Source organism: Otolemur garnettii, unplaced genomic scaffold, assembly GCF_000181295.1.
Source record: "Otolemur garnettii isolate 467f Iridium unplaced genomic scaffold, OtoGar3 scaffold00174, whole genome shotgun sequence".
In the NCBI taxonomy this organism is placed as follows: domain Eukaryota; kingdom Metazoa; phylum Chordata; class Mammalia; order Primates; family Galagidae; genus Otolemur; species Otolemur garnettii.
The window spans coordinates 3,218,652-3,239,741 of NW_003852569.1; the positions used below are offsets into that span (position 1 = coordinate 3,218,652).

At 43.1% G+C, this 21,090-nt stretch overlaps 1 protein-coding gene across 4 annotated transcripts in view; it reads left to right on the top strand.

The window, feature by feature from the left end:
* Positions 1-19,877, top strand: part of OTUD7B (OTU deubiquitinase 7B) — a 63,561-nt gene extending 43,684 nt beyond the window's left edge. For 2 of the 4 annotated variants that reach the window (XM_023519415.1, XM_023519414.1), the window contains 9 exons: positions 1,757-1,984; positions 4,343-4,444; positions 5,668-5,795; positions 10,758-10,870; positions 13,397-13,524; positions 13,821-13,970; positions 14,515-14,629; positions 16,798-16,882; positions 17,834-19,042. In XM_023519415.1, coding sequence (XP_023375183.1) covers positions 1,757-1,984; positions 4,343-4,444; positions 5,668-5,795; positions 10,758-10,870; positions 13,397-13,524; positions 13,821-13,970; positions 14,515-14,629; positions 16,798-16,882; positions 17,834-19,042 — 2,258 coding nt within the window. Of the gene's footprint in view, positions 1-1,756; positions 1,985-4,342; positions 4,445-5,667; positions 5,796-10,757; positions 10,871-13,396; positions 13,525-13,820; positions 13,971-14,514; positions 14,630-16,797; positions 16,883-17,833 lie in introns of all 4 variants that reach the window. The other 2 variants (XM_003800415.3, XM_023519416.1) reach the window with 2 other exon arrangements.
* The last annotated feature ends 1,213 nt before the right edge of the window (positions 19,878-21,090 follow it).

Genomic DNA, 21,090 nt, shown 5'->3' on the forward strand with positions numbered 1-21,090 from the left:
GATTCTTTCGCCTCAGCCTCCCGAGTAGCTAGGACAACAGATGCCCACCACAACGCCCTGCTATGTTTTTTAGGACTCACTCTGACTCGGGCTGGTCTTGAACTCCTGAGCTCTAGCAAACCATCCCCCTCAGCCTCCCAGAGTGCTGGAATTACAGGCATGAGCCACCATGCCTGGCCTGCATATACATTTTTAGAAGCATACAACAGGTTACCTCTGGGAAAGGGATCAGGAATTTTGAGTGAGAGGAAGATTTATTTGTAAACCACTTTATGCCTTTTGATAATACTTTGATTTTTTACTGTGGGTATATGATATTTTCTAAATACCTAAAAAAAAAAAATAACACCACTATAAAATAACTTTAGATAATTAATTGTTTTCTGCATAATCTCTGGCAAGTATTTGAGAATGGCTATCCAACATGCTTTTGAAACCTTGTTCTCTTCTGATAATCTGTAAATCATTACATACCTTGGGCTATGCAAATGAATTTATAATACTACACTGAGCAAATTATCATTACATTGCTGTGGCACTCCCTACATTATTGTTTTCCTCAGTTGAATGTTAAGAATTAACTGTTTCTGTAAATTTCTGATAAATATGGATCTTAATAAAAATTGTAGGGCCAGGCACAGTGGCTCACTCCTGTAATACCAGCACTTGGGGAGGCTGAGTCAGGCGGATTGCCTGAGTTTAGGAGTTTGAGACCAGCCTGAGCATGAACGAGACCCCCATTTCTAAAAATAGCAGGTATTGTGGTGGGTACCTGTAGTCCCAGCAATTTAGGAGGCTGAGGCAAGAGGATTGCTTGAGCCCAAGAGTTCGAGGTTGCTGTGAGCTATGAGGCCATGGCACTCTACTGAGGGTGACAAAATGAGACTCTGTCTTAAAAAAAAAGTCGTAGTAAATAATTTAAATAAATGTTATTACTGTACAAAGAAAATTCTCGAATGTGTAAGATTTGTCATTAATTTTCTTTTCTATAATGGAAATCCAGTTATTTTCTAAATTCCTGAGAATTACTAGAGAGATTTGACTAAATCTAGTCTAGTGAAACCCCATTTCTCTTATTCCTTCTTCCTCCCACCAAACAATGACCAAGTTGTTAAATGAATGGGTCCCTATCATGTTGGGAAATGGAAGTGGAAGAAGACACCAGTAGAGCAGTGGTTCTCAATTGTGGGTCATGACCCAGGAACTGTATTAAAGGTCCGCAGCATTAGAAAGGTTGAGAACCACTGAGTTAGAGGAAGAAGGTCAGGCAAATTCCAAACAGAGGTAGAAAGAGGAATTTGTATTTTGTCCTAATGTGAGTGCCTACAAAAATTACCACTATCTGACTTTTTCCAATTATATTGGCTTGACAAAAGGGGTCATAAAGCTGGACATGGTGGCTCACGCCTATAGTCCTAGCGCTGTGGGAGGCTGAGGCAGGTGGATTGCCTGAGCTCAGAGGTTGGAGAGACCATCCTGAGTTGGAGTGAGCCAGAGTGGGACCCCGTCTCTAACAAAAAAAGCCAGGCGTTGTGGTGGGTGCCTATAGACCCAGCTACTTGGGAGGCTAAGGGCGAGAGAATCACTAAAGGAAGAAAAGAAAAAAAAAGGGCGGGGGGGGGGGTCATGAAATTCAGTAGCCACTTAGACTCCATTTTTCCCTGAATGTAAACTCAAGAGATAAGAATCACCCATCAGTGGAGAGTTCTCTGAGTGAGCTGAATTTATTCTAAGGTGACTCCATTTTTTATTGCAGAAAAACGCCTGTCTAGGGGCATCTCTCACGCCAGCTCCAGCATTGTTTCCCTGGCCCGGTCCCATGTCTCCTCCAATGGTGGGGGTGGGGGGAGCAGTGAGCACCCCCTGGAAATGCCCATCTGTGCCTTCCAGCTTCCAGATCTCACTGTGTACAATGAAGATTTTCGCAGCTTCATAGAGAGAGACCTCATTGAACAGTCCATGCTGGTTGCCTTGGAACAGGCAGGTCAGTGAGTGTTTCTTCTTCTATGCTCTTCCCTTTACTCTCCACCTGTAGGCACCACTAGAAGGGCTGGGCCTCATGGGTAGCTTCTAGTCTGAGTGTATGATTTGATTACTGTCAAAGCCAGGAGTCAAACATGTATTGACTGAGGTGCTTTTTGAATTTAGAGAAAGGGTACAGATCAGACACTTCACTTTGGAAATTTCCTGTTTCATGGAAGGGAAACCAGATATACATGTGAAAAGCCTAAGAATCAATACCTAAAAATCAGTACATGAAAAAAAAAAACAAAACCCCAAATTATAATTGGCTCCAGAACACCTCTGTGAACAGAAAGGACCAGTGCCGTAGATGATGTACAGTAGTGAAATCTGAAAGTGACATTTATTTGTATGAACCTGGCCAGACATGGTGGCTCACTCCTGTAATATGGGAGGCAAGGCAGGAAGATGATTTGAGATCAAGAGTTCAAACCAACCTGAACAAGTGCTATACGCTATGTCTACAAAAAATAGAAAAATTAGCCAGGTGTGATGACACACATCTGTAGTCCCAGCTACTTGGGAGGTTGAGACAAGAAGATTGCTTGAGCCTTGAAGTTTGAGGTTGCAGTGAGCTATGATGATGCCACTGCACTCTAGCCAGGATGACAGAGTGGGACTCTGTTTTACCCCACCAAAAAAGAAAAGAAATTAATTAAATTTTAAAAATTATAAAAAATTTTATATGAACCTTTCTATCCCAATTTATTTACCTTTATAATTGTGTTTTTCTTAAATTATTGTTAAAATTAGTTAATATGAGAGGGTAAGGCAACTGGGAGTTGTGGGAAGGCTACTTAGGTATTCATATGCTCCCTGGGAGGGAGGTGGAGGGAAGAGGTGGGGCTGGAAAGAAAGCTTCTATTTTTCATTTTGTAATCTTCTAGCCTAACCATATACATATATGTGTGTGTATGTGTGTGTGTATTTAAAGCTAGTAAGTTATCTGAGCTGGTAAGGTTATAAGCCAGTTTTTCTTTCTGTATGTAGACTTTTCATTAATTCAAGAAAACATTTAATCATTGTTCATAAAATATTTTCCTCATAATGGTAAATAATGGGTTGGCAATTATGGGATAACTACACAGGATTGAGACTCATTTTCTTGCACATGCTGATGTGTGCTCATATATGCAAGTGGTATTCAGAGGGTACTTTACATTCTTTGAGTTGTTTTTGTCTTTGATGATGGATTTATGCTGAGCTTTTTTGCTATAGTAGAAAATACTGGTCTCTTGACCCACTAGTGAGTAGGAATCAGAGCTAGACCAAGTAGCCAGCAATTTTCAACTAAAAACCTTGGCCTTGGGCGGCGCCTGTGGCTCACTGGGTAGGGCATCGGCCCCATATACCGAGGGTGGCGAGTTCAAACCCAGCCCCAGCCAAACTGCACCAATAAATAGCCGAGTGTTGTGGGCGCCTGTAGTCCCAGCTACTCAGGAGGCTGAGGCACGAGAATCGCCTAAGCCTAAGAGGTGGAGGTTGCTGTGAGCTGTGACGCTACGGCACTCTACCAAGGGCAACAGAATGAGACTCTGTCTCAAAATAAAATAAAAAATAAAAACCTTGGCCTCATCATATAACTCATGGTTTCTACTATGGCACTATTGACATTTTGGGTCAGGTAATTCTTTGTTATATAAGCTGCCTGGCACCTTATATTACTTTTAGCAGCATCGCTGGCCTCTGCCCTGGAGACCAATAGCATTCCCCACCAGTTATGATGTGCAAATTTATCTTCAGATATTGCTGAATATCCCCCTGGGACAAAATTGTCCCCACTTAAGACGCACTGATCTAACCAGTCATGCTTGCTAGATTCTGACTGACTAGATATAAGCTTAAAAGATTAGTAAGAGAGTGATGGTTTTATACTGGGCCGACTTCCTAGGGGAAGTTAGCTCTATCACTCTGAGAGCTGGCCCATAGGAGTAACTTGGAGTCTGTTTTAGAAATAGGGAAGCATGGCTTGGTGTCCATAGCACAGTGGTTATGCGCCAGCCACATACACCGAGGCTGGTGGGTTTGAATCTGGCCTAGGCCTGCTAAACAACAATGATACCTACAACAAAAAATAGCCAGGCATTGTGGTGAGCACCTGTAGTCCTAAGCTACTTGGGAGGAGGATGAGGCAAGAGAATCGCCTGAGCCCAGGAGTTTCACATTGCTGTGAGCTGTGATGCCAGGGCACTCTACTGAGGGCAACAGAGTGAGAATCTGTCTCAAAAAATAAAAATAAAAAAGAAAGGAATAGGGAAGCAGAAAAGGCCTCGTGGATAATTTGCACCTTTTCTTTTTCTCCACTGTCATATTTATGCAGGGCGTTTAAACTGGTGGGTGAGTGTGGACCCCACCTGTCAGAGGCTGCTTCCTTTGGCAACTACTGGAGATGGAAACTGCCTCCTGCATGCAGCCTCTCTTGGTAAGTCTTGAAAACAGTCCTCTGTTCTCCTGTAAAAAGGAGGAAGTTGCTCTCTTTTTCCCCTTCTCCCCGCTCTCCCTTTCTGCTCTCCCTCTCTCTCTTCTCTTCCTCACTCCCTCCTCATCTCTCTCCCCTCTTTTCTCTCCACTTTTCTCTTTTTTACTCTCCTCCTTGGTGCTGCTTTGCAGCCTCCCTCCCCCACCAGTAAAAACCTTTCATACAAAAAAAAAAAAAGGAAGAAGTTGAGTCAAATCTCATGTAAATGACTTGATCCAACCAGTTTGATCTTAGGTAGATATGATAGTCATGTGTGTGTGTTGGCACAGGAGGAGATGGGAACAAGCCTTATCCTGAGTTTTCTTTCTTTCTTTTTTTTTTTTTTTTTTTTGAGACAGAGTCTCACGCTGTTGCCCTGGGTAGAGTGTTGTGGCTTCACAGCTCACAGCAACCTCCAACTCTTGAGCTTATGCAATTCTCTTGCCTCAGCCTCCCAAATAGTTATCCTGAGTTTTCAGTCTTGTTTACAGATTAGAGCACAGGAATTAGCTTGGCCTCACTCTGAGAGCTGGCCCATAAGCATAATGAGCAACACTAAGCAAGAGGTATATAGCTCTGTGTGTGTGTCCATAAAATTCTACTTAATATTTATTTTTCTGGTATATAGAAAAGATATGTTTCAGCAGGCTTTGTGATACTTACTTTAAATTACTAAGCCTATTTATAAGTCAGTGTATTATTTGCCCTTAGCTTTTAAAAAATTCCCCATTTTTCAGCCATCCCTCAAGCTTTGATGTTGATTGCTGCATGCCAGGCCAGTTTTACCTGTTACTGCTCTGTATTTTAGTTTGTTAAACTAAAGAAATGTAAGAGCTTCTTGTCAGGAGTTTGTAGGTTGTGATGTATCCCCCACTTTCAAGTTATCGATGTCTTTGAACCTGCAGAGTAGGAACATCTTTTCTTTTCTTTTTTTGCAGTTTTTTTTTTTGGCCAGGGCTGGGTTTGAACCTGCCACCTCCGGCATATGGGGCCGGCGCTCTACTCCTTTGAGCCACAGGTGCCGCCCAGGAACATCTTTCTTTATTACATACTTCTTCCCTAAATCACAGGTTTCTTTAAAGCTGTGCTTCATCCTGATAGCCTTCATGCCTGGGTCTGTGCATCGTAATTAGTAAGTGGAACTCAATCAAGGTGAGGTGTCTTACAGTCATGCTTTCTTGCCACAGGGATGTGGGGGTTCCATGATCGGGACTTGATGCTACGGAAAGCTTTGTATGCACTGATGGAGAAGGGAGTGGAGAAAGAGGCGTTGAAAAGGCGCTGGCGATGGCAGCAAACACAGCAGAATAAAGAGGTGGGAGAGCTTGGGTGAGACCACCTTGTTTCACAATGTTACCCCGTGCCTGCCACTAGGAAATATCTTCTAGGTATTTAGGTTGCTGTTAACTCCGTTCATAATCCTGAAAATTGTTGAAAATGCAGATAACATCATAAGATGAATGACTTCTTATAGTCATGAGACATGGTGTGAGGAAGTCCAGACCTACATAGGAAGTATCAAACATTGTGCTTTTTACCTCAGAGGTGCTCAGGAACCTTTAGTGGCAGTCTTTTGCAAAATGAAGTATGACAGTTCCACAGGGGATTTTTTTTTTTTTGAAGACAGAGTCTCATTATTTCACCCTTGGTAGAGTGCTGTGGCGTCACAGCTCATAGCAACCTCAAATTCTTAGGCTTTAAGTGATTCTCTTGCCTCAGCCTCCCAAGTAGTTGGGACTACAGGCACTCGCCATATCACCCAGCTATTTTTGTTGTTGTTGTTTCTGTAGTTGTTATTGTTGTTTGACAGGCCCTGGTCCGGTTCAAACCTGCCAGCCCTGGTGTATGTGGCTGGCGCCTTAGCTGCTGAGCTACAGGTGCCAAGCCAGGATTTTTATATTTTGTTTTTTTGCTTGAAATGAGGCTACAACAATTTATTTTTTTGAAACAGTCTCACTATGTCACCCTTGGTAGAGTGCTGTGGTGTCACAGCTCATAGCTCACAGCAACCTTAAACTCTTGGGCTTAAGTCTCAGGTAGCTGGGACTACAGGCGCCTGCCACAATGCCCAGCTATTTTTTTGTTATTGTTATCTTTGTTGTTTAGCAGGCCCTGGCTGAGTCTGAATCCACCATCCCTGTGCATGTGGCCAGCATCCTAACCGAGCATGGGCACTGAGGCTAGACCAATTTTTAAGGACATATATTTTCAACCTTTATAGAAATGGACATATATACCATTTGTTTTTCATATCTTTTGTTTTGTTTAAAGTTTTTAAAAGCATCCCTGTTAAATTGAATTTGAATGGCCTCAGGGATTTGGCAAATGTCGAGGCTATTTTTATATAAGAAAATAATAATGGATTATTTGTACTTTCCATCCCCATAACTCAACTGGTTTTTGTTTTTTTTTTTTGAGACAGAGTCTCAAGCTGTCACCTTGGGGAGAGTGCCGTGGCGTCACAGCTCACAGCAACCTCCAACTCCTGGGCTTAAGCAATTTTCTTGCCTCAGCCTCCCAAGCAGCTGGGACCACAGGCACCTGCCACAATGTCCGGCCATTTTTGTTGTCGTTGTTGTTGCAGTTTTCTTTGCTGCCTCAGCCGCCCCAGGCCAGGATCCAACCCGCCAGCCTCAGTGTGTGTGGTTGATGCCCCTCGACACCCATTTACTGTTCTTTAAGAAAAAAAAAATAAAAGTTTTGTTAGACCACACAGCACTCTAGGAGGCTGAGGTGGGGTGGATTGCTTGGGCTCAGGAGTTCGAGACTAGCCTGAGCAAGAACGAGACCTTGTCTCTAAAAAACTAGCTGGGAGGCTGAGACAAGAGGATCACTTGAGCCGAAGAGTTTGAGGTTTCTGTGCGCTATGATGCCACAGCACTCTACTAAGGGCAACTGAGTGAGACTCTGTCTCAAAAAAAAAAAAAAAAAAAAAAAAACCAGAGCCCTGCCCATTTTGTGTATGTTTATGTATGTAAGCGGCTTTCCTATGTAACAGCAGGATCATAATGTGTGGCCTATAAAGCTTAAAGTATTTAGTCAGGCTCTTTACAGAAAAAGTTTATCGTTTCCCTTCAAGAATGATAAACCTTTACATACAATTAGTGGGCCTCCCTATTTCCTTTTCCTCTGCTTCTGTCTGTCTTCTATGTTTGTGTCTCCTGCTCTTGTATATCTGGTTTTTGTCACGTTTATAGCTGGATGTTTCTAGCACTGAATATGGGAGTATTTCTTCAAAGCTTTCCTTTTTCTTCCATCTTCTTTTTTCTGCCTTTACTCTGTCGTAACTGGCAATAAATAATATAGAAGTAAGAGATTTATTTATTTTAGTTATGTTGAATTTTGTGTCCTGAAAATTAAAAATAGGTAAATAGAATATTTTTCTTTCTCAAAAAACAAAAGAATCCAGTTGTTAAAAGTAGGATGATATCAAGAGCAGAGTCCTCTCCTTCATCAGCCAATCTGCCTCAGAAGATTCCTGAGGGAATAAAGTCATAGGGGCAAAGCCACATAAATGACATTCTTTATTACCACCAAAAGTTGAGTTGGATGTTGTGGAAAGCTTTTTTTTTTTTTGCTTGGGCTAGACCCAGTGTAGAATTTAGGGCCCAAAGTAAATCAGTGGTCACCTTTACTTTCTTTGTTGTTGAGTTCAGATGATACCTGAACCTTACAGACCACTGCAGAGACAAGAAAAGGCCAAACCAGAGCATACCAACTGTTAGGTAGAAATGTTAGCCTGTAAGCCCAGCTACTTAGGGGGCTGAGGCAGGAGGATAGCTTTAAGCCAGGGGGAGTTCAAACAGTTTGGGTAACATAGTGAAACTCTCTCAAAAACAAAAAAGAAAAAAAAGAGAGAGAAAGAAAAAGAAATGATGGTAATAGTCAGAGAATAGTTGTACTCAATTCCAGTTATAGAAGCTATTGTAGTTATTATCTTTTTTTTTTCTTTTTTTTTTTGAGACAGAGCCTCAAGCTAGCCCCCCAGGACCAAACACCAGACTAAGTTTTGATTTCTTGGGCTTTGTGTTTTATGATGAAATTGGTGGTAAAACTCAATAAGACCATTTTCTTAAATGTTAAGGCTAGAAGAGGCTGGGCACCTGTGGCTCAAGTGGGTAAGGCGCCAGCTACATACACCTAAGGTGGCGGGTTTGAATCCAGCCCGAGCCCACCAAACAACAATGATGGCTGCAACCAAAAAATAGCCAGGCATTGTGGCGGGCGCCTGTGGTCCCAGCTACTTGGGAGGCTGAGGCCGGAGACTCGCTTGAGCCCAGGAGTTGGAGGTTGCTGTGAGCTGTGATGCCATGGCACCCTACGGGACAGCTTGAGGCTCTGTCTCAAAAAAAAAAGGCTAGAAGAGTGCACCACCTAGTGGCTGTGTGTATTACAACGGGAAGCAGAAATAAGAGCGAGGAAGGGTAGACCCATCCTCCTGGGTGTGTATATCACATTGACTTGAGCACCCATACATAATGTATGCATTGTCTCTTTGTCCTTAATTGAAATACTATTTGTGATAGAATTTTTACAAATGGGACATAGGTTTGTAATTTTCTTATAATTGAAGTAAAATGTGCTCACAATAGTTATTTAATTCCTATTAAATTTGTTCCCAGTGCTCCTTGTGTTTCCATTGTGAACTCATTTTAATACTAATGTCAGCCAAATATGATTAATAAGGTAAACTTGTTTCCTAAATCATCATATACATCCTACAGCCAGTATATTTTAAAATTGCCTGCACCACCACACATTCTCCTTTGATAAACATTATAGTTTTACTTAGCATGTGTTTATGATTACTGATTATGTAATAGGCTCTAGGCAAATTGCATAAAACAAGAGTAAGAGTAATAGTAGAAAATGGACATGTTAAAAAAAATTGCAACAAAATGTAACATGTATAACTTCTATGATAGAAGTCTGCAAAGCAGTTGGGGAGAGAGGGTACAAAGGAAGGAGTAGCTTATCTACCAGAAAGGTTTAGGAGATAGCATGCAGAGGAGTGTTATCTGAGTTCTGTCCTGTAAGTTAAGAAATTGTTCACCAGATGGATAGAGGGCAGGCTGTTTTAGGCAGAAGGAACAACTTAGACAAAAGCTCAGAGTTATAAAACAGCATGGTACGTTTCAGAAACTACAGCTAGTTTAGTGAGATATCGGACTAGAGAAGTGGCTTTATAACAAATAAGGAATTTAAATTATATCTAATAAGCAATGAAGTTTTTAAAAAGAATTTGTAGCAGGAAGCAAACATCATTAGATTTTAATATGAGAAAACATTTTCCAGTAGCATTGTAGAAAATAGATCAGAAGAATACAAGGTTGGAGGTAGTGAAACCAGTTAGGGGTACATTATAGTAGTTCATGTGTTAAACAATTGCTGAGTGAGGGATGCAAGTGTGGAAGGAGTTGGTCTTAGATAACTCTTTGGTTTCTAGCTAGGGTGTTTGGATACTAGTTGGTACTGTTTGCTAAGATGTGAATATAGGAAGAAGAGAGGGTTGGGGAAGAAACAGGAGTTCTGTTTTGACTATTTAGAGTTTGAGATAGCCATGGGTAGATAGCCGTCTTTAGTAGGCAGCTAGATATGTGTGTGTAGAGAGTAAGACAAAATCTGGGCTGGAGAGGAACGTTCTAGAGTGATGAATGTATAGGTGGTAGTGGATGAGATTAGGGCAATGGTTCTCAACCTGTGGGTTGCGACCCACAGGAACTGTATTAAAGGGTTGCGGCATTAAGAAGGTTGAGAACCACTGGATTAGGGCATTAGAAGAGATCTCAAAAGGAACCAGGGCTAAAATCATTGACCCCATACCAGTATTTGGGGGGTAGACAGATTTCAGAGAAATAGGAGAAAGTAAAATTATGGAAGATAAAGGAGAAGAAAGCTTACAGAGGAAAATAAGCCACATGAAGGCAGAGAAAGATGAGAACCAGAGAGAGCCCACTGAATTGGACAATTAGAAGATCACTGTCTTTTGCCAGAGTCAGTTAGGTGAAGTGGTATGTGAGGAGTGAGTGATGGGGTGGAGGGCAGAAACAGAAGGCAAACTGCAATGGGTCAAAAAAGGATGGAAAATAAAGTGTGGATCGTAGACTGTTCTTTTATGGATCTTGACTCTGAAAGAAAGAAGAGATTTGACTTTGTGGTTCAATTATAACCAAGTGCTAAAAGCATAGAATGGGGTAACAGTGAGTAAGTTGGAATGGGTATTGCTCCAGAATCTAGTCTCTAATTGCTTGATGTCCCCTGCTTGTCTCTCACATAGTCAGGGCTGGTGTACACAGAGGAAGAATGGCAGAAGGAATGGAATGAACTGATCAAACTTGCTTCAAGTGAACCCCGAATGCATCTAGGTACCAATGGAACCAACTGTGGTGGGTAAGTATGGCTAAGTGGGGGAGGAGGAAATATCTTCATGGAATTCTCACTGGGTTCCCACAGTCCAGTGTCCAGGGAACTCTGGGCTAAAAGGATGTTAGAAGGTAAGAGAGGAGCCATGACAAGGGCACAGGGGTGTGTAATAGCATAGTATGTTCTAGGAACTACAGGTAGTATTACTGGAATATAGAGTATGTGGCACAAAATAAGAGATACAGCTGGGCAGCCCATATTTTTGTGTGCCATGCTAAGGAATTAAAATTGTATACCATCCAGACTTTGGGAAACTGTAGAACAAATGACCTAGTATGTTACAGGTTGTTTTTTTTATTTGTTTGTTTTTGAGACAGAGTCTTAGTATGTCACCCTCAGTAGAGTGCCATGGCATCACAGCTCACAGCAACCTCAGACTCTTGGGCTTAAGTGATTCTCTTGCCTCAGCCTCTCAAGGAGCTGGGACTACAGGTGCCTACCACAATACCTGGCTATTTTTTTTGTTGTAGTTGTCATTGTTTAGCAGACCTGGGCTGGGTTCGAACCCACCAACCTCTGTGTATGTGGCTGGCACCCTAACCATGAGCTACGGATGCCAAGCCTATCTTACAGGTTTAAAGACACCTAAGAGACTGATCAACCAGCTGGAATGTGTGGACATTATAAAACAGTTGGGGAAACTAATGTCTATGTGTTCAGTAAGTGTGAAATTAATGGTATTGTGGATTGTTTAAAAAGGAATGCTTTATTTTTTAGAAATCAAAACTGAAATAAGCATGGATGAAATTATACGATATACAAGATTTGTTTCAAACTTTATGGATTCCCTGTAGAAAGTTAAAAATTATAATCTATCCAGACTTTGTTATACATAAGAACAATCTGGGAGAATTGTTTGAAATACAGATTTTTGCCAGACCTGGATGTGCCTATAATCCCAGCACTTTAGGAAGATGAGGTATGAGGATTGCTTGAGGCCCAGAGATTGAGATCAGCCTGGGAAACATAGCAAGACCCTATCTGTACAAAAAATGAAAAAATTAGTTGTGTGTGGCAGCACAGAGTGCAGTCCCAGCTACTTAGGAGGTTGAAGTGGGAGAATTGCTTGGAACTCAAGATTGCAGTGAGCTATGATCTCACTACTACACTCCAGCCCGGCTGACAAGAGATCCTGTTTCTTTAAAAACAAAAGTACAAAAACAACAGCAAACAGATTTCTGTACCTACATGCCAAGAAAGTCCAGTTGAATTGGACTGAGGTAAGGCCCAGAAATCCATGTTTATTACAAATACCCAATGTTGAATAACATTACTTAGAGCAGGGTTTTACAACCTTTTTTATATCAAGGCACACTTGAACTTATAGTTAAACTTCATGGCACACTTAAATTATGTTGATCAAAAGAAAGACTAAAAAAGAAAAAGAAAATACTGTGCTTTGAAGTTCTTTTGAAAATAATTTAGGCTCAGCGCCTGTGGCTCAGGTGGCTAAGGCGCCAGCCACATACACCTAAGGTGACGGGTTCAAATCCAACCCGGGCCCACCAAAGAACAATGATGGCTGCAACCAAAAAATAGCCAGGCATTATGGCGGGTGCCTGTAGTCCCAGCTACTTGGGAGGCTGAGGCAGGAGACCCGCTTGAGCCCAGGAGTTGGAGGTTGCTGTGAGCTGTGATGCTATGGCACTTTACCCAGGGGGGACAGCTGGAGGCTCTGTCTCAAAAATAAATAAATAAATAAAATAATTTAATGATCTTTAAAATTTTTTTTGTGGCACATAGGTTTAAAATCACTACTTTAGAGGTTGGGAAGCCATTAAATTTTTAGTATATGAGTAGTAGGAACAAATTTGTCACACTGTATTTGCACACAATGACCCCAGAGTGGAGGAAGATGTAGGAGTGAGAGAAGAGGCAGACGTAGTAATCAGGAAGGAGGGCCTTGCATGTGAAACAGGTGGTGAACTGAAGATAGGCCAGAGGAGACAGACAAAACCTGTGGGAGGTGGAAGTGGTTAAGGCAGGGGATTAATTGGAGATGAGAGATAAAGCACAGTAAATATGTCACAATTTCTGATTAGGTTTATGGTTGGAAGGTAAAGCTGTTCTTTAAGGGAACATAAGAAGAGAAATTTTGGAGTTTTTGGTAAGACATGATAAGTGTGATGTTTGGGTGGTTATGGTGTATAGAATAAGCCGGATTAAACTATGTGTTTTGAGCTACTAGAGAAAGAGAATTGGGAGAGATTGTTGAGTAGGATGAATATTAAGAGATGTGGATTAGCTCCAGTACCTAACATCACTTTTAACCCCTAAGCCTTTGAATCTCTTTTCCTAATCTATGAAACTGAAGTAAAAACAGCCATAGAAGCATAAAGTAATCAGCTGTATCTGTGGCAGCCTTAATATTGGAAAACCAGGAAAGAACATTTCCTCTTTTTTCTTTCTGCAGAACTGGTCTTAAGGGATCTCTTGTTTTTTCCCCTCTCTTTCCACTGCGTCCTTTCATTCTCTTCCCTCCTGCCATTCTAGGGTGGAAAGTTCAGAAGAGCCTGTGTATGAGAGCCTAGAAGAGTTCCACGTCTTTGTCCTTGCTCATGTGCTTAGGAGGCCCATAGTTGTTGTAGCAGACACCATGCTGAGAGACTCTGGAGGGGAAGGTGAGTCAGCCAGTCAGTACTCACTCTACCCTTAGCACCCTCTTTTCACAGAGCCTTGGAATAAGCACTGGGAGGAGGGAGGAAAGGGGATATATAGACAAAATGTAAATGAGAACAATGCAGAATTCTCAAGAGATTCAGAGAAAAGCACTTGAGGTTAGTTGATAAATCTTCTCAGGAAAGAATTATTAAACAAGATAGAGTGAAAGGAGGACTCTGTTGACAGAGCTAAGTTGGAGGGATTGTCCACTAGGCAAGAACATAGCCTTATTGGTAATCTTTGTGGCTTCCTGCAGCTTTTGCCCCTATTCCCTTTGGGGGAATCTATCTGCCGTTGGAGGTCCCAGTCAACCAGTGTCACCGCTCCCCTCTGGTGCTCGCCTATGATCAGGCCCACTTCTCTGCACTTGTGTCCATGGAGCAGAAGGAGAATGCCAAAGAACAAGGTGCTGAATGAAGTGTCTTTGGTCTGCATTATTTTCACTTGAAAACATGGAAATGAGAGCTAATGTAAGAGGAAAGAATTAAGTGACATGCAAACCCAGACCATGTATGTTGATACTGTTTCACTAAAAATATAACATATACCAGGGCTTTCATTAAACAAAACAAAAATGGTTGGGGTAAAAGAAAAATGGCCTCTAATCCTTGTTCTGAAGTAAAGGACTTAGGTATTAAGGTTATATGCCCTTCTAAGAGATTTCGGCATTTGTCATAATAATGACTTTGAATTCCCTGAATACACATTAATTGTCAATAACATTAAAAACATTATTTGATGTGGGAGTCATGGGTTTGTGGCCTAACTTGTATGCTGGGTGGTAGGGAAAAACTAGCCAACTGGTTTTAATGCCAGGGGCAAGTTATAGGAAAGAATTGAAAGGTGACTACAATTAGAGGCCTGTAGTATGGTTTTAGGAAAGTAATCCTGTGTTCAGCTGCCTTCCCCTGAAGGAGACTCCTTAATGGTCTGTTTTTTTCCCTCCACAGCTGTGATCCCACTTACAGATTCAGAGCATAAGCTGCTGCCCTTGCACTTTTCTGTGGACCCTGGAAAGGGCTGGGAGTGGGGAAGAGATGACAATGACAACATCCGATTGGCCAGGTGAGGCAGGCTTAGCCTCTTCATCTGCTTTGTGGCTGGAATCTCTTTCACATGCAGTATCCATTTCCCAGGTGTTTTTCCTCAGCTCAGAGGCAAGACAGTTGCATTGTAATTCCAGCTTCTTTGGGAAGATGGAGAGGTTGAAGGCAGGTTGGGCACTAGGACTTTTGCATCGTGCAGGTGCTTTTTCTCTCTGTGAAACAGATGGGAATCCTGGGATTTCAATTTGTTCTTTTCTTATAATAGGAAGAATGTTTCTACACAGATACATCCCAGAATCCCCAAAACAATGATTAGAAAATCAAGATAATCAAATTCTTTTTTTTTTTTTTTTTACACTTTGTTGCCCTGGGTAGAGTGCTCTGGCATCACAGTTCACAGCAACCTCCAGCTCTTGGGCTTAGGCAATTCTCTTGCCTCAGCCTCCCAAGTAGCTGGGACTACAGGCTACCACAACGCCTGGCTATTTTTTGTTGCAGTTTGGCCAGGGCCAGATTCGAACCTGCCACCCTCAGTATATGGGGCTGGCTCTACCCACTGAGGCACAGGCATCACCCTCTTTTTTTTTTTTCTTGAGACAGAGTCTTACTCTGTTGACCTTTTTTTTCCTTAAGACAGAGTCTCACTCTGTTGCCCTTGAGGAGATGCAAAAGTGGGTAGAATGCTGTGGCATCACAATTCACAGCAACCTCAAACTCTTGGGGTCAAGCAATCCTCTTGCCTCAGCCTCCACTGGAGTCTCTGGGACTATAGGCACTTGCCACAAGGCTTGGCTAGTTTTTCTATTTTTAGTAGTGATGGGATCTCTACCCCCCCCTTTTTTTTTTTGAGACAGAGCCTCAAGCTGTCCCCCTGGGTAGAGTGCCGTGGCATTACAGCTCACAGCAACCTCCAACTCCTGGGCTCAAGCGAGTCTCCTGCCTCCGCCTCCCAAATAGCTGGGACCACAGGCGCCCGCCACAACGCCTGGCTATTTTTTGGTTGCAGCCGTCATTGTTGTTTGGCGGGTCTGGGCTGGGGATTTGAACCCGCCACCTTAGGTGTATGTGGCTGGCGCCTTAGCCGGTTGAGCTATAGATGCTGAGCCCCCCCCCCCCTTTTTTTTAAGACAGAGTCTTTTTGCCTTGGTGTCATAGCTCACAGCAATCTCAAACTCTTGGGCTCAAGCGATCCTCTTGCCTCAGCCTCCCAAGTAGCCGGGACTTACAGGCACGCACCATGAAACCTGGCAATTTTTTTTTTAGAGACAGAGTCTCACTTTATTGCCCTTGGTAGAGTGCTGTGGTGTCACAGTTCACAGCAACCTCCAGCTCTCGGGCTTAGGCGATTCTCTTGCCTCAGCCTCCCGAGTAGCTGGGACTACAGGTGCCTGTCACACACCCAGCTATTTTTTGTTGGCGGTTGGGACTGGCGCCCTACTCACTGAGCCACAGGCACTGCCTAAAACATGGCTATTTTTACAGTCAGGCTCTTATTCTTTCTCAGGCTCTGTCTCAAACTCTTGAGCTCAGACAGTCCACTTGCCTCGGCCTCCCAGAGTGCTAGGATTATAGGTATGAGCTACCATGTCAAGCTGGTTTTTGCTTTTCTGATATTTAAATAGAGCAAGAAAAATATTTTCTTTTCCACTCCCACCCCTATTCTGCTTCCTTATACCTTGTTAAGCCTTCTTCCTGCGCACAGCTTCCCTGTGAAAAGAGTATAAATGTAAAAGCTCCTCCTTGAACTCTTACCGCCTGCTTCCTTCTCTGGGCTTCTACAACTGGGTCTCAGCTAAGAGGGTTTGATTTAAAAATCCAGAGTTGACGGATTATCAAAACCAAAAGCTTCTTCTATGTAATATTTACAGTAAGAATAATAATGGCCACTGTTTAGTATTTCCTATTTTCTAGACACTGTGCTGGTCCCTTTCCAAATAATATTTTAATCTTCACAACAATCTCCCAGAATAGATATTATTATTTATACCCATTATTGACCCCAGCTGAGTTTCAGGGAGTTGAAGTGACTTGCTCAGGGTCAGAAAGCTTATTAATTGGTAGAACTATAATTCAGACACAACCCTGTTTGAGTCCCAAGCCTTTTCCCACCCTTCTTCCCAACTATATCTATCACACTGCTTTGCTTGCATAAAGTCACACAGGTTTTCTTTTCTTCTCCTTTCACAGTGTAATTCTGTCCCTGGAGGTCAAATTGCACCTGCTGCATAGCTACATGAATGTGAAGTGGATCCCACTGTCCTCAGATGCACAGGTGAAAACCCTCCCACAACTGCCTTTTTGTGACCTCATGTTCAGTGACATGGAGAAGAAGATCTGGTGGTGGTCGTCTGAATCCGTTCTGAGCTTATGATTAAGGGTTAAAATATGTCACACTTCCTGTTTTCCACATCTCCTCTCCAACCAGGCTCTGCTTCCTGATACTAAAACACATTCTTTAAAAAAAGTTTTCTGGACTTTCTTTGTTAAACTTGAGATTGTCATTACTTTGTTATAAGCTCTCTGCAGACAGATCTCTTTAGGGGGGCACCAGAAGGAGACAGAATATACATAGCTTAAAGAGAGCCCGATCCCCTGGCTTCTGAGCGAGAATGGGAACACAGAAGTAAGGACAAATTGATAAACTCCAGTGCTGAGTGTAAAAGAGTTGAGGAGATGCAAAAGTGGTTAGGCCTGGTTTATTGTGGTTAGTCAGGATTTCCTTGAGGTTAATTTTGAGCAGAATTTGGCATAGAGAAATATATAATAAAGAATATTGTATTGTCTGGGCCTCCCAGACGATATGTATTGTGTGATATAGCCTCCCAGAGGCTATGTATTGTGTGATTGCTCATTGCTGTAGAAGAACAATCAAGTTTTCCTTTTGACATCTCCTTATTACAGAAGGGAGTCGAACTGCAGTGGGTGAGATAAAAGTCAGATGTTAGATATGTCTTTCCTTGGCCCACAAAGAGAGCTGACTGGAGCTAGGAACAACAGTGCCCTGCTGGGTGACCCATCCCCCATCATGACAGCAACTCTTCTCTGGAGCAAGGCAGTCCCTCCAGGGATGATGTTCTTAAGAGTGTTACCACCCTTCCACATGGCCAGTCTCTATAGCACTGGCTGGAGGGAGCTCCTTGAGCTAGATGGGCAAGAGACCCCTGGGGGCTTCCCTAACTCAGACCAATGGGATAACTGTCAACACTGTTTTTATCTCTTCCAGGCTCCTTTGGCCCAGCCTGAGTCCCCCACAGCATCAGCTGGTGATGAGCCCCGGTCAACTCCTGAGTCTGGGGAATCAGACAAGGAGTCAGTTGGCAGCAGTTCTACTAGCAACGAGGGCAGCAGGCGGAAAGAGAAGTCCAAGAGAGATCGGGAGAAGGACAAAAGGAGAGCAGATTCTGTGGCTAACAAACTGGGCAGCTTTGGCAAGACCTTGGGCAGCAAGCTCAAGAAAAACATGGGCGGCCTGATGCACAGCAAGGGGTCTAAGCCGGGAGGGGCAGGGACAGGGTCAGGGGTGAGCAGTGGCACTGAGACACTGGAGAAGAAAAAGAAAAACTCACTAAAGAGCTGGAAAGGTGGCAAGGAAGAGGCAGCTGGGGATGGGCCTGCATCTGAGAAGGCCACAGCTGAGTCTGTTGGTAATGGAGGGAGCAAGTATAGCCGGGAGGTGACGCAAAGCCTGAGCATCATGAGGACTGCAATGCAAGGGGAGGGGAAGTTTATTTTTGTTGGAACCCTGAAGATGGGTCATCGTCACCAATATCAGGAGGAGATGATCCAGCGCTATCTTTCTGATGCTGAGGAGAGATTCCTGGCAGAACAGAAGCAGAAGGAGGCAGAGAGGAAGGTCATGAATGGAGTAGTAGGGAGTGGGCCTCCTCCAGCCAAAAAGCCAGAGCCAGATGTCGGGGAGGAGCAGCTGACTGCCCCCCCAGCAGAGTCCAAGACAATGGCATTCTCTACTGGTTATCCTGGGGGCTTTACTATCCCTCGACCTTCTGGGAGTGGAGTCCACTGCCAGGAACCCCGGAGGCAGCTGGCAGGGGGTCCATGTGGGGGGGGCCTACCACCATATGCCACCTTCCCCAGACAGTGCCCTCCTGGGCGACCCTACCCCCACCAGGACAGCATCCCTTCTCTGGAGCCAGGCAGTCACTCCAAGGATGGAGTTCACAGGGGTGCATTGTTACCATCCCCCTTCCGTGTGGCTGATTCCTATAGCAACGGCTATAGAGAGCCCCCTGAGCCAGATGGATGGGCTGGAGGTCCCCAGGGGCTTCCCCCAACCCAAACCAAGTGCAAACAACCGAACTGCAGCTTCTACGGACACCCCGAGACAAACAACTTTTGTTCCTGCTGTTACAGGGAAGAACTGAGGAGACGGGAACGTGAACCGGGTGGGGAGCTACTGGTGCACAGGTTCTGAATGGTTGGCACCTTGGAGGGCAAGGGGGCTAAACAAAGAAGGTTAAGCTCAACTAATTGGCTCATCAAGACCCAGCCCCCATGTTGACGGGGCAAATGCAGTAATGTTTATGGGAGCCTGGCTGGAAACTTTTAGGTGTGTGTGCGCTGGAGTGCTGCCAGGCTGGCAAGAGCAGGTCAGGGCTGAACAGCACCTCAAGGGCTGTACTATTCCTTTGCAGAGGTTGACTGGATGGGACTAAGGAGGTAGGGGGGGAGCAGGGAGATGGTAATTCTGTCTTACAACCCCTTGGGTCCTGTCTGGAAGCTAAGGGAAAGTAGTAAGGAAAGATTTGTTGTGTGTAGGGGGAGGTGGGCAGAAATTGGGAGGAGGAACAGGCAAAGGAGGTTCTCAGTCAATAAAAGAAAAAAATAGACCGAAGTCTTCTAGGTTAGGGAGAGGGAAAAAGCACATGGTGATGGAATTGGGAATGTGGAGGGAAACTTGGAAATTGGACAAATTTGCTATTGATTTAAATAGAAATTAGGGTTGTATAAATTATTCCTCTTGAGGGATCTGAAAAGACAGTCAGAAATGTGTGCTTATGGGTGCTTGTTAAGAGGGGGGTAGCTTAAATCACAGTTTATTGAGATGGCAAAGGGAGGAACTTGAAAGGGGAATCCTTTTCCTCTTAAGTTTTATTTTCTGCTAAACAGGTACCTGTCATCAGTTCTAGTTTAAGAGAAGATTGGCCCCTATCTTTTCCTCATCCTTTTTGAAGGCTGAACTCAGCTAAGAAGGTTGTGAATTTTTTATAAAAGACTTTAATTTTATTAAAAAAATAAGTTCCCTCTCAGGAAGGGAAGAGAGTGATGAGAAGAGCAGGTGTGTATGTGTGTGTGTGTGAGACTTTCTCCTGGACTGGTGCAGAAGTAATCTATTTTTTAACTACTTAGCAATAACCATATATTGGACTTGGAGTGCACCTTAGGGAAGGCTGAGGGAAGGACAGATGTTTACCCAGACTGTTTCAAACAAAACCAAAAACCTAAATAGAGCACTACCATCCTCTGTAGTAACTGGCTGCTGCATTTCTGTAGAAAGCAACTTATTTTATTGACTAATTTTTTTTAAGGAAAACAACAAAAAGACCCCCAAAGCAAAAACATTTTAAAAAGTAATTTTTTTTTTCCTACTTAAGTGATTCTTTCTCTTTTCTCTCTACTTTTGGAGAATGAATTTAACATCCTGGCTTCTTTTGTTAAGCCATAGCTGACCGTAATCTGTGGTTAGTTTATTAAAATACATAGTAACAAAAAATACTTTGTAAGAAAAGATATTTTTGATATTAGGACTGATGTTGAAATATGGGATGGGGGTTAGGGACAATTTATTAAAAGATAGTTAGAGAAATATATTTTAGTGAGCTGTAACCACAGATCACAGATTACTCCCAATTAGCTGATCTGTCTTTGGATTTCTCCCTTTCCTTGGCCCAACTCTGTTCTTTAAGTGTGTGTGGAGGGGGGGAGACTGTGGACACAGCAGGGGGCTCCTTTGCATTTTGCACAAAGCACAAGTCTGGACAGCTTATGCTCTGGCCAGAGCCATTTCTAAGAGCTTTAAACTGGAATACCTATTGTGGCCCGATTTTCCTTTTTCTCTTATGTTTTTTGGCTGGGAAAATAAATCAGCTATGCAATTGTATGCATTCCTGGGTGCATATGAAGAAGGGGAATAAGTGTACTTAAGTGTCCAGAGTATTATAATAGGGAGCTATTTTTCTGTATTTAGATTTCTCTTTTGAGTTACTCATAATCCATCCCATCGAATGTAATCCACATTTGATCTAAGGCAAACATGGGCTGGGAGTATGTGTGTATGTGTTGGGGGTGGGGTGGCTCGTTTGCAAATGTTCCTTTTACCCACCCTGGAAAGCTTTCATCCCATTCCTTCTCTGGAGTAAAGGCAGCCAAGACTGGCCTCCTCATTGGAACTGCTCATAGTTTAGAAAGATTCCTTCTCAAAAGTCACTTTCCAAATCTGCTAGTCTGTTGATTCAGCCACTT